The sequence below is a fragment of the Salmo salar genome, chromosome 09, assembly GCF_965601325.2.
Source record: "Salmo salar chromosome 09, fSalSal1, whole genome shotgun sequence".
Classification (NCBI taxonomy): Eukaryota; Metazoa; Chordata; class Actinopteri; order Salmoniformes; family Salmonidae; genus Salmo; species Salmo salar.
The window spans coordinates 27,094,101-27,109,890 of NC_138299.1; the positions used below are offsets into that span (position 1 = coordinate 27,094,101).

Consider the following 15,790-nt stretch of genomic DNA (forward strand, 5'->3'; position numbering starts at 1 on the left):
ATGTAATGAAGAGACTGGAATGGCAGAGGGTGTTATTAAAACATATTTAAACCTACAGCTGCATTGTAACATGTGTTTTGAAAAATTAGAATGAAATCCACTTTTATCACCTGGTCAGTCAAATGAACGTTTTACAGTCTAGAGATTTCTAGTACAATAGTAATAATGATTAGTTTTGTCTCACACACACAGAGACAGAGAGATAGAGAGAGATACCACTATCAGAAAAACACTATCAAAGCAGAGTGATGGCCCAAGAGTGATATTTTCCACCTTGAGTTAAAAAGATCCTCTGAATGAATTATACATTTGCCATTTCTTCTTCTTTTTGTAAGGCGCTGGCTCGGTGGCGACCATTTCCCCTCTTCTTTATGGTTTAAATATTTGAGAGCCATGCTGAAATGGAGGGCTGAGAATGGAGGGCTGAGAGCGTGATGGAGGAAACTGAGAAATGCTTTTAAAGTCCCTGAAGGTACAAAACTGGAGCTTGGAGAACAAGGTCAAAGGAAAGGATGAGACAAAGAGAAAGAAAACATAAAATGAAGGACTGATACAAGGACAGAGTGAAGACTGTGAAAATGATGAGTCTGGTGGTAGTGTGTGTGTGTGTGTGTGTGTGTGGGGGGGGGGGGGGGGGGATTTGGGGGTAGGGGTCTAACAGGATGCTATCTAAGAAAAAAACTGTTACAGAATTTTCCCATTATAGTGCATCTGGGTTTCCAACGGCAACAAAGACAGACAAAGACAGAAGCAGTAGTGATGCTACCCCCAAAATCACATGAAATGTTGATGGAACAACCTCAATTTAAAGGGTCAGTCCCTGTCCTACATAAAATGTATGTGAAATATATTACATACAGTTGAAGTCGGAAGTTACATACACTTTTGTTGGAGTCATTAAAACTCGTTTTTCAACCAGTCCACAAATTTCTTATTAACAAACTATAATGTTGGCAAGTCGGTTAGGACATCTACTTTGTGCATGACACAATTGTTTACAGACAGATTATTTCACATATAATTCACTGTATCACAATTTCAGTGGGTCAGAATTGTACATACACTAAGTTGACTGTGCTTTTAAACAGCTTGGAAAATTACAGAAAATGAAGCCATGGCTTTAGAAGCTTTTGATAGGCTAATTGACATCATTTGAGTCAATTGGAGGTGTACCTGTGGATGTATTTCAAGGCCTACCTTCAAACTCAGTGCCTCTTTGCTTGACATCATGGGAAAATCAAAAGAAATCAGCCAAGACCTCCACAAGTCTGGTTCATCCTTGGGAGCAATTCCCAAATGCCTGAAGGTACCACGTTCATCTGTACAAACAATAGTACGCAAGTATAAACACCATGGGACCACGCAGCTGTCATACCGCTCAGGAAGGAGACGCGTTCTGTCTCCTAGAGATGAACATACTTTGGTGCGAAAAGTGCAAATAAATCCCAGAACAACAGCAAAGGACCTTGTGAAGATGCTGGAGGAAACAGGTACAAAGTATCTATATCCACAGTAAAACGAGTCCTATATCGACATAACCTGAAAGGCCGCTCAGCAAGGAAGAAGCCACTGCTCCAAAACCCAGACTACGGTTTGCAGCTGCACATGGGGACACAGATTGTACCTTTTGGAGAAATGTCCTTTGGTCTGATGAAACAAAAATTGAATTGTTTGGCCATAATGACCATCATTATGTTTGGAGGAAAAAGTGGGAGGCTTGCAAGCTGAAGAACACCATCCCAACCGTGAAGCACGGGGGTGGCAGCATCATGTTGTGGGCGTGCTTTGCTGCAGGAGGGACTGGTGCACTTCACAAAATAGATGGCATCATGAGGTAGGAAAATTATGTGGATATATTGAAGCAACATCTCAAGACATCAGTCAGGAAGTTAAAGCTTGGTCGCAAATGGGTCTTCCAAATGGACAATGACCCCAAGCATACTTCCAAAGTTGTGGCAAAATGGCTTAAGGACAACAAAGTCAAGGTATTGGAGTGGCCATCACAAAGTGTCACGCCCTGACCTTAGAGAGCCTTTTTATTTCTCTATTTGGTTAGGTGAGGGTGTGATTTGGGTGGGCATTCTAGTTTTTCTTTGTTTGCCGGGTATAGTTCCCAATCAGAGGCAGCTGTCTATCGTTGTCTCTGATTGGGGATCATACTTAGGCAGCCTTTTTCCCACCTATGTTTGTGGGATCTTGTTTTTGGTACTGTGCTGTTAGCCCTACTGAACGTTACGTTTTCGTTTGTATTTGTTTTGTTTTCGGTGTTCATTTTAATAAAGTAAAATGTACGCCTACCACGCTGCACCTTGGTCCGATCCTTCCATCGACGAACGTAACACAAAGCCCTGACCTCAATCCTATAGAAAATGTGTGGGCAGAACTGGAAAAGCGTGTGTGAGCAAGGTGGGCTACAAACCTGACTCAGTTACACCAGCTCTGTCAAGAGGAATGAGCCAAAATTCACCCAACTTATTGTGGGAAGCTTGTGGAAGGCTACCCGAAACGTCTGACCCAAGGTAAACAATTTAAAGGCAATGCTACCAAATACTAATTGAGTGTATGTAAACTTCTGACCCACTGGGAATGTGATGAAAGAAAAAAAAGCTGAAATATATCCTTCTCTCTACTATTATTCTGACATTTCACATTCTTAAAATAAATTGGTGATCCTAACTGACCTAAGACAGGGAATGTTTACTAGGATCAAATGTCAGGAATTGTGAAAAGCTGAGTTTAAATGTATTTGGCTAAGGTGTATGTAAACTTCTGACTTCAACTGTATATCAATATACAATATATTGTTAAACATAAGCTTATATCAAAACAATTACATAAATAATGAAATACTTTGTCTTCATAAATAAAACAAGCTGAATGTATTTTACTAAAGGCTGTGTCACAGTAGTTCATATGTATAATACCTAGTATAACACTTACCATGTCTGTGTCTGACACTGGACCGAAACTTGTGACATAAATATCAGTCTTCACCTCTGTCACCCGATCTGTAAAATATACACATATTTAATATTGCTTGATATATTTTTTTCACTAAATTGCAACAACCCTTTTGAATATTTAATTCATGTTTTATATGTATCTTTGTAGGTATATCTGCTCATACGTTAACATGGCATCCACTCGCAAATCCCATGTTAAGACATGTTATGTTTCTGAGAACTGTGACGTACATCTGGAAAGAGATGTGGTTGAGAACAATCCAGTCACTGAAAGCCATGATTTCACATTAATTTTAGATGATTGCTGTCATGGCAACGCTTTGTCCACGATGCCACATTTACAGTACATTCGTCCTCTTTCCTCAGACTCCCCCATGGATGGTGCGAAGGGAACACACTCTCCTGTTAAATCTGAGTGAGAAATCACACTCCCTCTCCTCACTGCCCTTCAGACACTTTAGGAGCATCTCAATTGGCTAAAGTGGCCTCCTTTCCCAGAAAAGGCTCACTCCGGCCAACATTTGATACCTAGTGAAAAGCACAATTTAAATCTAATCCGTTACTAACATATCATCAATAGACACTTATAGAAACGCAAGTGTCCATGAAAACTCAGGCCATCACACACATTCACAAACACAGCCACACTCACAAAGAATATGGGGAAGGAACAGCAAACAACTGCCAAAAGCAAAAGGGTTCAAGCAGCACTCCAGTGATGAGTCACACTGAGTAAATGTGGAGTAAAAGTGCTACTGAGGTCTTGACAGGCCATAGTTAGGCTACACCACCATCCACACTATTACTGAGGTCTTGACAGGCCATAGTTAGGCTACACCACCATCCACACTATTACTGAGCTTGACAGTCGTCTGATTTAGTATAGCCCCCTCAACATTCCAGTCTTATATTGCCATTCTCTATGAAGAACATTGACTGTTACTCCTAATTAAGCTGAAAAATGCATGTCATCAACCACTAGCTAACTAGTTGGAGATGGGAATGACTTGTGGCTATACAACTTTTGAGTGTTAGAATATCAGTTTCAAATCAAGCTTTCTATAGGGCTCTATTCAATCCAAACCAAAATCCGTAGGTTTCTGCAGTGAGGGAAAAAAATTATACCAGGATGCTGTATGGATTACACAGTATTATCCAATTAAATCATGTTTCAGTTTACACTTGTGTATGTGTGGACAGGGTGCAACATCATTTGAGCCCTACGTTACCTCAACCAGTGTTTTGAACCCCATTATAACTTTGTTTTTTGTATTCTTTGTAACCTCAATGCTCCAGAATTAATGCCTTTTTTTCTGTCTTTGCTGAGCTTGTTAAATGTATTCTTAATTAAGAATTGATGTCAAGAGTAAAAAACAAACAAACAGAAGCAATTTATTTTGAATTACACTAAATTGTCTACAACTACCAGCCTTGATTTAAGATAACAACTCCAAAACTGGGACCTAAACTGAGTCTAAAAACTCTCAGTGAAAAAAAAGACAATTTCCCATAAATAAATCAGTCATTTCCCAGTACACATCTGGTGCATCTGTCTTCATTCAGATTCCCATTAGACCAAATAACTCTACTGCCTAACTCTAATGCTTCTGTCATTGTCACAACGTCCACAGAAGGTGGCGGGCGTCGTCACCGGCCTACTAGCTGCCACCGATCCATGTTTCATGTGTTTGTTAGTTATGTCTGTTTTGTGCGCACCTGTTTCGTGTTTGTAATTAGTGGGAGGGTATTTAGTTTGTCAGTTTCTTGTTTGGGGTTGTGCGGGATTGTTTCGTGTCTGCTGTTGTAGGTTGGGGAATTTATTTTCCTGTCATTTTTGTATCTTAACGTTTAGGCGTTAGGGTTGCTGGGCTGCGTCCCGAATATTTTAGAAGACTGTGTTAGTCTTCCGTTATTGGAAGTTTCCCTGCCTTTTCGGCTTTATATTTTGGACTGAGTTTTCCCTTTATTAAAATACTACGTGTTTCACGTACCTGAGTCTCCTGCGCCTGACTTCACCCCTTCCTGCAGAGCTATCTTATGACAGAATCCCGCACCACAAATGGAGTCAGCAGGAGCTGATGCACCAGCCCCATCCGTGGAGGAACAGGGTAGCCAACACGCCAATGTCCTTCATCGCTTGGGGACTGCAATGGATCAAGTGTTGGCGCGCCTGGAGAACTGGGAGAGACGTGCTATTCCACCTGCCCCAGCTACTGTCCACCACCCTGTTTCCCCCTCAGCACCGACGGAGTCCAGCCCGAGTGGGATTAAGCTCGCGCTCCCGAGGGAGTTTGATGGAACGGCCGCTGGGTGTAAGGGGTTCCTACTCCAACTGGAGCTGTACCTGGCGACCGTTCGCCCCACTCCCTCGGGAGAGGAGAGGATGAGTGCCCTCGTCTCCTGTCTCACGGGTAGAGCCCTGGAATGGGCCAACGCCGTCTGGGAGGGCTCAGATTCAGCCAGGGACGACTACCCGGAGTTCACCCGCCGTTTCCGGGCTGTATTCGATCATCCACCGGAGGGAAAAGCGGCGGGTGAGCGACTGTTCCATTTGAGACAGGAGACGAGGAGCGCACAGGACTTCGCGTTGGAGTTCCGGACCCTCGCCGCTGGAGCGGGGTGGAACGAGAGGGCCCTTATTGACCATTTTCATTGTAGCCTGAGGGAGGACGTTCGCCGGGAGCTGGCATGTCGGGTCACTACAAACACCCTGGACCAGTTTATCGATCTGTCCATCAGACTGGACAACCTGCTGGCTGCTCGTGGGCGTTCTCCTCGGGCCCTTTTCGTTCCACCTCCCAGTCTTCCTGAACCAACACCCATGGAGATACGGGGGACTGCAGCTAGGAAGACCGGAGGGGGGGGGGTCTCTCCTGTGCCCACTGTGGTCGCAGAGGGCACACTGCCGACCGGTGCTGGAGAGGCTCACCCAGGAGTACAGAGGGCAGGCAGAGTACCACGTCGACACCCCAGGTGAGTCAGCACCATTCTCACCCAGAGCCCTCTGTTGGTCACATACATGTCTCAGTGTCTTTTCCTGAGTTTTCCCCGCACTCCCAGTATAAGGCGCTAGTCAATTCAGGCGCGGCTGGGAGTTTTGTGGACCGTGGGGTCGCCCATAAGTTAGGGATCCCCCTTATCCAGTTGGACCAACCCTTCCCCGTGCATGCCCTAGACAGTCGACCACTTAGGTCGGGCATGGTTAGGGAGGTTACTGCGCCACTGGTTATGGTGAGTCGGGGGGTCATGAAGAGCGTATTAGCCTCTTCATTATTGACTCACCAGCATTTCCGGTGGTACTGGGTATTCCCTGGCTAGCCACTCACAATCCCAAAATTTCATGGTAACAGAGGGCTCTTAAGGGGTGGTCGAGTGAGTGCTCTGGCAGGTGTATAGGGGTTTCAATCGGTGCTACTACGGTTGAGAGTCCAGACCAAGTCTCTACCGTGCACATTCCCTCAGAGTATGCCGATTTGGCTATCGCCTTCAGTAAAACGAAGGCGACTCAATTACCACCTCATTGACGAGGAGATTGTGCGATAAACCTCCAGGTTAACGCTGCATATCCCAGGAGTCACGTGTATCCTCTGTCTCAGGAGGAGACAGTAGCTATGGAGACATATGTCACTGAGTCCTTGAGGCAGGGATACATCCGGCCATCCAAATCACCTGTCTCCTCGAGCTTCTTTTTTTGTGAAGAAGAAGGATGGAGGTTTGCGTCCGTGCATTGATTATAGAGGTCAAAATGCCATTACGGTGGGTTTTAGTTACCCATTACCTCTCATCGCTACTGCGGTTGAGTCATTTCACGGGGCGCGCTTCTTCACAAAGTTGGATCTCAGGAGCGCGTACAATTTGGTGCGTATCCGAGATGGGGACGAGTGGAAAACTGCATTTAGTACTACATCTGGCCATTATGAGTACCTCGTCATGCCATATGGGTTAAAGAATGCTCCAGCCGTCTTCCAATCCTTTGTGGATGAGATTCTCCGGGATCTGCTCGGTCAGGGTGTGGTGGTGTACATCGACGACATTCTGATTTATTCCGCCACACGCGCCGAGCATGTGTCCCTGGTGCGTAAAGTGCTTGGGCGACTGGTGGAGCATGACTTGTATCTTGTATGTCAAGGCTGAGAAGTGTGAGTTCTCCAAACGAGCCGTCTCATTTCTGGGGTATCGCATTTCCAGATCCGGGGTGGTGATGGAATCTGACCGCATTTCAGCCATGCGTAATTGGCCGACTCCGACCATGGTTAAGGAGGTGCAGCGGTTCTTAGGGTTTGCCAATTACTACTGGAGGTTTATCCGAGGTTTTGGTCAAGTGGCGGCTCCCATTACCTCACTGATGAAGGGGGGCCCGGTGCGGCTGCAGTGGTCGGCGGAGGCGAATAGAGCTTTTTGTCGGCTTAAGGCCCTGTTTACCGATGCTCCGGTGCTGGCTCACCCGGACCCCTCTTTACCATTCATAGTGGAGGTGGAGGTGGACGCGTCCGAGGCAGGGGTTGGTGCTGTCTTGTCGCAGCGTTCGGGCTCGCCTCCTAAGCTTCGCCCCTGTGCTTTCTTTTCTAAGAAGCTAAGTCCGGCGGAGCGTAACTATGATGTAGGGGACAGGGAGTTGCTAGCTGTGGTTAGAGCCCTGAAGGTGTGGAGACATTGGTTAGAGGGGGCGCAACACCCTTTCCTCATCTGGACTGATCACCGTAATCTGGAGTACATCCGTGCGGCGAGGAGACTGAACCCACGCCAAGCCAGGTGGGCTATGTTCTTTACGAGATTCCAGTTTACTATCTCGTACATCCCAGGTTCCCGGAACACCAAGGCTGACACACTGTCTCGCCTCTATGACGCCGAGGAGCGGTCCATCGACTCCACTCCCATAATTCCAGCCTCCTGTCTGGTGGCACCGGTGGTCTGGGAGGTGGATGCGGACATCGAGCGGGCATTGCGGTCAGAAACCCCTCCCCCTCAATGTCCTGCAGGGCGGAAGTACGTCCCACTTGGTGTTCACAATCGCCTGATTCGGTGGGCACACACACTACCCTCCTCGGGTCATCCTGGAGTTGAACGGACAGTGCGAGGTCTTAGAGGGAAGTCCTGGTGGCCCACTTTGGTGAAGGATGTGAGACTCTATGTCTCCTCCTGTTCGGTGTGCGCCCAGTGTAAGGCGCCTAGACACCTGCCTAGGGGGGAAATTACAGCCCCTCCCCATTCCACAGCGGCCATGGTCCCACGGCCATGGTCCCACTATGGGGTGCCCGAGGACATCGTCTCTGATCGGGGTCCCCAGTTCACGTCCAGAGTGTGGAGTGCGTTTATGGAGAGGCTGGGGGTCTCGGTCAGTTTGACTTCGGGTTTTCACATCCGAAAGTAACGGGCAGGTGGAACGTATTAGCCAGGATGTGGGCAGGTTCCTGCGGTCCTATTGCCAGGACCGTCCAGGTGAATGGGCGAAGTTTTTACGATGGGCGGAGATGGCGCAGAACTCTCTGCGTCATAAATCCACTAACTTGTCACCCTTTCAGGTGGTATTAGGATACCAGCCGGTCCTGGTCACTTGATATCAGAGCCAGATAGAAGCTCCTGCGGTGGAGGACTGGGTTCAGCGCTCGAAGGAGACCTGGAGTGCCGTCCAGGAGTGCCTGAAACGAGCTGTAGGACGGCACAAGGAGAGCGCTGACCGCCGTCGCAGTGAGGCCCCAGTGTACAAACCGGGGGACAGAGTCTGGCTCTCAACCCGGAACCTGTCCCTCCGCCTGCCCTGCCGGAAGCTGGGTCCGCGATTTGTGGGGCCGTTCAAAGTCCTGAGGAGAATAAACGAGGTGTGTTATAGGTTACAACTTCCATCATATTACCGTATTAACCCCTCGTTTCATGTGTCTCTCCTCAGGCCGGTGGTAGCTGGTCCGCTACAGGATGCTGAGGTGCGGGAGGTCCCTCCGCCCCCCCTGGACATCGGGGGGGCCCCGGCGTACACAGTCAGGTCCATCTTGGACTCCCAACGTCAGGTAGGGGGCCTGCAGTACCTCGTGGACTGGGAGGGGTACGGTCCGGAGGAGAGGTGCTGGGTACCGGTGAGGGATATTCTGGACCCAGCCCTGGTGCAGAGATTTCACAGACTCCACCCGGATTGCCCTGCTCCTCGTCCTCCAGGTCGTCCTCAAGGCCGGTGTCGGCGCGCTGCGGTAGCCGCGCATCGGGGGGGGGTACTGTCACAACGTCCACAGAAGGTGGCGCCACTCCCCGGTCGAGCGGCGCTCGGCGGTCGTCGTCGCCGGCCTACTAGCTGCCACCGATCCATGTTTCATGTGTTTGTTAGTTATGTCTGTTTTGTGCGCACCTGTTTCGTGTTTGTAATTAGTGGGAGGGTATTTAGTTTGTCAGTTTCTTGTTTGGGGTTGTGCGGGATTGTTTCGTGTCTGCTGTTGTAGGTTGGGGAATTTATTTTCCTGTCATTTTTATATCTTAACGTTTAGGCGTTAGGGTTGCTGGGCTGTGTCCCGATATATTTTAGAAGACTGTGTTAGTCTTCCGTTATTGGAAGTTTCCCTGCCTTTTCGGCTTTATATTTTGGACTGAGTTTTCCCTTTATTAAAATACTACGTGTTTCACATACCTGAGTCTCCTGCGCCTGACTTCAACCCTTCATGCAGAGCTATCTAATGATAGTCATCTTTTAATAATATCTACAACTAGATAAACAACATAAATTATAGCACCTTGTGGGCTATTTCTAGGATCCATGAAAAGCATTAAGTTAAGTTAAATCCTCATTAAACAAGTCAAGGAAGCATATTCAACCACACCAACACCTTCAGTGTAGGCTGTACTGGGAACAGTGAGAGGCTACAGTATAACCATCATCGGTCATCTTTAACGGACCAGATATTATAAATGACACCACTCACACCTAGGGATATACTTCGGCTGGCGCAAGTGCCAAACACGTTAGTTTGCCATTTAAGCATGTAAGAACTGGCGTTCTGGCATTTTCCACCCCATGCGCCAGGTTCAGCAAATTGCCTGTCTAGTATCAGGTCACTTGCACTGAGGTGGGAGGGGTGAAAATATGTGAGGTGTGTCCTTGAAAACATGCGCAAAAGTGACAATTTCATGCAGCGCAGGTCTTAGCGGTAATAAGAGGGAAGAGTGTCCATTCCCTCATTGATGGCTGTTTTTTTTGTCCTGCCCAATGCGTATATATAATGGTTTTATTATATATATATATACAGTATATAAACAAGCTTGAAAAAAGAAAATGTTTAATCTCAAAGTAATGTAAAACTTTTAATAAATATATCCTGGAGTGCTATTGGGTAGGCAGGCTTTTGTTCCAGCCCTATTTGAACACACCTGATTCTACTAATCAAGGTCCTGCTGAGCAGATGATAAGCAGAATCAGTGTAAGAGCAGGGTTGGAGTAAAACCCTGCACACCCAGTATCTCTCCAGGAAGAGGGTTGGCCATCACTGTTCCAAAATGTGAGATTTAAAAGCACTTTAAAAAACGCTGCATTTCAATTGTATTGATACGGTAAGTATGACATGTTAGCTGGTCACCTCCAAGTCCAGGTCGTAATCGGTTGTCATAGCCATCCAGAAGGCGGTCCAAGATCCGGGTGAACAGAGTGATGTTGTTTTTGAAGGCCTCTGAAGCATATGCAGACGATTCCACTATTGATCTAAGTAGGAGAAACATAAATTATTGTGAGAGAGATGTGCGGGGAAAATTAATTGACGTAACAAATATGTAATTCAGTCAACCTCTCTGCCAACTTCCTCTTGATAAGATCACTGTGTGTGTTATTTAATTCATGTGGCTCAGTTTGTTTCGTACAAAGACAACCATCCTCACTCTCATTAGTTCATTATGGAATAGACAGTTCCACTTCGCCAAAGAAAGTTCTAAGCATTTCTGAAGAGAAACTGGAAAATACCAAGGAATTGTGCGCCAATCAAGTTATCACATCACTGAGTTTTCCCCCATTCAGATTCATACCAATGTTCTAACTCCCTGGAGCTGTGCGTAATCTTTACCCTCTCATTTACACGTCACCGCGCAATTGGTGTCTCAGCTCGCAACACAAATTGTGCCATCGTGTTATCACGCTTTTTTGTGTGCAAAATAGTACTTTCACGTCAATAACAGCTATATTCCAATCTAAGAACCATTGAGATCGGCGAAAAGCTATCGAGGCGATATAGAACGCGCAGACAAATGTGCAACAGTGTTCTTAGTACGCACAATCACTGTGTATTGTTTTTTTCTACTGATTTCTATACTGTATATATATATATTTGATAATACAACGAAACTTACCTTGACTGACACAGTACCATCAACGAGAAGAACACCGCTAGATAATGCGATAAGTCCCATCGCTCTCTCATTGCTGAAATCCAAACCTACAGAATGGGATGCCCAATTAAAGGTAATATTCAGAGCACGAAATTCCATTCATGAAGACATTCGATTCAAATGCTGTGCGGTGCCATTCATTCTGAATTATTGAATTTTGTTAACTAATTAATGTAAACGATTTATATAAACATTTTTCTCTTTCCAAAATCTAAAGTAGTCGCGCGCTTTATAGCCTACATGCATACTTCAAATTTGATGGCAACATGCAAATAAATATTATTTCGACCCCTTCATAAAAAAACAATAGGCCTACACATTTTAAAATAACTTATTGAAGTTATTGAAAACTCCTTCATTATTATTTGCTGGAATGAGGAGCAATTAGATTTTTGGAAACGTTTTGGAAATCTCCAAACCTTCAAGGAAACTGTCGCGTTAGTCGCAGCAAAACAATAAGGCGGGTTGACAACAAGGCTACCTGACTAGCGCGAGGGATCTCCTTTTGATTTTCTTCTGACAACCCAGATGTAAAGTTGCGCCCAAAAGCGCTGGGCATCAACTAAATTACACCACAGGGATGTGGGAATACATCCGGAGTGGGTGTAAAGATGATAAGGACGAGTTTGACTATATTTCAAACCCTGTGAATCCAAAACACCGATTGTAGATACTGTCCACCCGTATACAAGTGCCGTGGTTCCCGGATAAATTCGTTATTGGCTCCCGCCTATAACCTGTAACCATGCACACGCGCGCCCAACTCCGTGTCTCGAAAGTCTGAGGAAGATGAGCAAGACAGATGTTCTTGGTCCTATTTATAGCTTCCACCCATTGGCCGCCAGAATAAATCCCAGATTTGATATCAAATGAAATAGATGAAAGTTCTGTAAAAGCTGCTTTCTCTGCATCCAAAAGCGCATCACTACCGTGTAGAAACAAGAACTGGTTTTATTAAGTGAAGGAGCTGGAAAGATGCGAGGATGTTACGGGCGGCACTTTTGATGCGCTCACATGCGGCGTCACTTACCTCAGAAATGTATACTGTATGTCCTATATGCAGTAAACCTATGCCCCGCCTGCGAATTATGGCCTTGTCTTTTAGATTTGCAACACGTTGTTAGAGTGCAGTTTATTTTCAAGACGACTTTATAGCCACCATGCAATAGCGATTAAATATGTGCTTTCATGTGGGAAAGTGTTTTTTATTTATTGTTTAAATAAATGTATGTTTAAATATAAAGTAGTGAAATAGTTGATACAATGACAATGATACAAATACAATGATAAAATGGAGGAGGGGGACATTAGGCTACTCAGTGATGGAGAAAAATAAATAGCTGGGGCTCAGCTAACTCTGAAGAGGAGTACACGCTCCTATGTAAATGTCATAATGTCCATGTGATTGAATAATAGCCATTGATGATATAACTAACTCATGATGATAATCACTTCCTCAATAATTCAAATACAAAATCATTTTAGCATACCTTTCTTCACTGGGAATAATAATGACACATTTCACACACACACTGAGCTTTTACACAATAAATACTAGCACTTTTACTCACTTTCAGACCTTGAGCATATGAGGTGTGGAACTCACAAAAATTCAAATGAAATTAGCAAGATTTAAATCAAATCACCACACACTGTAGTCCAGTCTATTGAATGAGCAAATGCTCAGATATCAAATCAAACAAATAACACTTAAATCATATGACCACAATTCAACTCATGAAAAGCCTAACAGTCCAATGAAATGCACAACTCTCATTTAATGTAATTGGATTTGGAGTGTAAGGTAAAGGTAATACTCAAAGGTAATACTGTGTCTGTTTAGGCTTTCAGGCAGTATGTGCCTGTAATATCAACTACATATGTGAGAAAGGCTGGGAATAACACACTTCAAAGATAAAGACTTTGGCTAATAAACATGAATATATTTTGCCCGTGAGGTGGGGGAGGCCAGACCAAATATCAATTAGGGCACCCGAAAGGCTGCATACAATGGGGAGTGTTATTGAGAATATAGGCCAATAATGTTTCTCGGAGACAGAGGGGTTTGGGGACATTCTGTTCTGCTTTGTTCATAATGTATTTGTGGCAGACTTTGCCCTGCCCAGCAGGAGAAAGAGAAGGGGCAATTAACGCACATGGACTATGGTGTGAGACAGGGGCCTGGGAAGAATAAGTTGAGTTTTGCAGGAGATAAGATGAGCTTCCTGAAAGAGCATACTGTAGGACAGTGTGTCCATCTGACGTCTGGGAAAGCATGTTTGTTGAAAAGAGGGTCATTTAGGGGATTGCCAGCCTCCAGCTGAGAATCTACATTAGGTGAGAATGTGGGGTCACAGTGACCTACCACAACAGACACTGCACAGAGGTTGGGTCCCATGGGTTACAACAACAAAAATGCAAAAGTATTATTACGTTTGGTCACTCACTATCTCAACAGGCCTGTTTTTCAACAACAATTCCCATCGTAGAAGACCACATTTTTACCAGCATGTCACATACCAGAGGAAAAGAAACTCTAGGCCACCTTTACTCCACACACAGAGATGCATACAAAGCTCTCCCCCGCCTTCCATTTGGCAAATCTGTTGGGGGTTACCCTGGGGGTCGGGTGTGGGACTACACCAATGCCATGATTACTGTATATATGTGATAACCTTTGTATGCTTGCAAAGCACAATAATGGAAAAGTAATGGGTAAATGGAGATGTACTGCTTTAGTTCTCAGGCTGAGAACTAAAGCACCTGGTGATAGTCATGCAGCCTCAAGGCCGAGATAGCAGAGTGAGAAACCACAGTCTAGACATGTTTTTCTCATCTTAGATACTTTGTATCTAATCCAATGCAACAATGTTAAGATATGATTGACGGTAGGTTGTAAAAAAGAGTGTTGTCTCCTGTTTCGCCACACAGATCTTTACTATAGACTACAGAGGTATTCTGTGTGTACTTAGTCCCCTCCTATATTCCCTGTTCACCCACGACTGCATGGCCAAACACGACTCCAACACCATCATTAAGTTTGCTGACCACACAACAGTGGTAGGCCTGATCACCGACAATGATGAGACAGCCTATAGGGAGCAGGTCAGAGAACTGTCAGTGTGGTGCCAGGACAACAATCTCTCCCTCAATGTGATCAAGACAAAGGAGCTGATCGTGGACTACAGGAAAAGGCGGGCCGAACAGGCCCCCATTCTCATCGACTGGGCTGTAGTGGAGCGGGTTGAGAGTTTCAAGATCCTTGGTGTCCACATCACCAATGAACTATCATGGTGCAAACACACCAAGACAGACATGAAGAGGGCAGGACAAAACCTTTTCCCCCTCAGGAGACTGAAAAGATTTGGCATGGGTCCCCAGATCCTTAAAAACTTCTACAGCTGCACCATCGAGAACATCCTGACCAGTTGCATCACCGCCTGGTATGGCAACTGCTCGACATCTGACCATAAAGCACTACAGAGGGTAGTGCGTACTGCCCAGTACATCACTGGGGCCAAGCTTCCTGCCATCCAGGACCTATATAATAGGCGGTGTCAGAGGAAAGCCCATAAAATTGTCAGTCACTCCAGTCACCCAAGTCATAGACTGCTACCGCATGGCAAGTGGTACCGGAGTGCCAAGTCTAGAACCAAAGGGCTCCTTAACAGCTTCTACACACAAGCCATAAGACTGCTGAACAATTCATCAAATGGCCACTGGACTATTTGACCTCTGTAGAGGCTGCGATACAGACCTCTGCAGAGGCTGCGATACACATAGATTTTATTTTGGTGAGCAGTGGGTGGCAGCACTGCGCCAATTTTGTGAGGCTTGTGCTGGTGAACCACAGACAGGAAGTGGCATGAGTGCAGACAGTTGTCTAGAGGCGAGAGCATGCTGCCACTGCACAGCTGTGGAATCCATGTTTGATTTGGATTGGGGGGGGGGGGGTAGCATCCATCAATTTGATTTAATTATTTCTTGCTCAGTGACGCAAACTCCATCTTCCCAATGTATCTCCATCTCTTCATTCAAAGCCTCAATCATGTGCATTCTTACTGACAGTTGTGGCTGCTTCCTGTGATGTATTGCTGTCTCTACCTTCTTGCCCTTTGTGCTCTTGTCTGTGCCCAATAATGTTTGTACCATGTTGTGTTGCTACCATGCTGTGTTGTCATGTGTTGCTGCCTTGCTATGTTGTCGTTTTAGGTCTCTCTTTATGTAGTGTTGTCTCTCTTTTCATGATGTGTGTTTTGTCATATATTTATATTTAATCCCAGCCTCTGTCCCCGCTTACCTGGGTGAAAATAAAATTGAATGTTAATGTATTTGTCTGGCCACCAAATCAAACTGCACAACAAAATATTTAGGAACATATGCGATCAAAATGGTGGCTTTAGAGACATGCATATTAGTCAATGCTGACCTATAATCTGCCTCAAACTCTGTCTCTCTGAATGCTATGGCAG

At 45.5% G+C, this 15,790-nt stretch overlaps 1 protein-coding gene across 2 annotated transcripts in view; it reads right to left on the reverse strand.

Moving 5' to 3' along the window:
• LOC106610930 (gamma-aminobutyric acid receptor subunit alpha-2) overlaps nucleotides 1–12,333 on the reverse strand; it is a 38,789-nt gene extending 26,456 nt beyond the window's left edge. For both annotated transcript variants that reach the window (XM_014210613.3, XM_014210612.3), the window contains exons 1-4: nucleotides 11,800–12,333; nucleotides 11,280–11,365; nucleotides 10,520–10,641; nucleotides 2,941–3,008 (exon numbers count right to left, since the gene is read on the reverse strand). In XM_014210613.3, coding sequence (XP_014066088.1) covers nucleotides 2,941–3,008; nucleotides 10,520–10,641; nucleotides 11,280–11,365; nucleotides 11,800–11,877 — 354 coding nt within the window. In that variant the 5' untranslated portion in view covers nucleotides 11,878–12,333. The remainder of the gene's footprint in view (nucleotides 1–2,940; nucleotides 3,009–10,519; nucleotides 10,642–11,279; nucleotides 11,366–11,799) is intronic.
• Nucleotides 12,334–15,790: the final 3,457 nt, after the last annotated feature.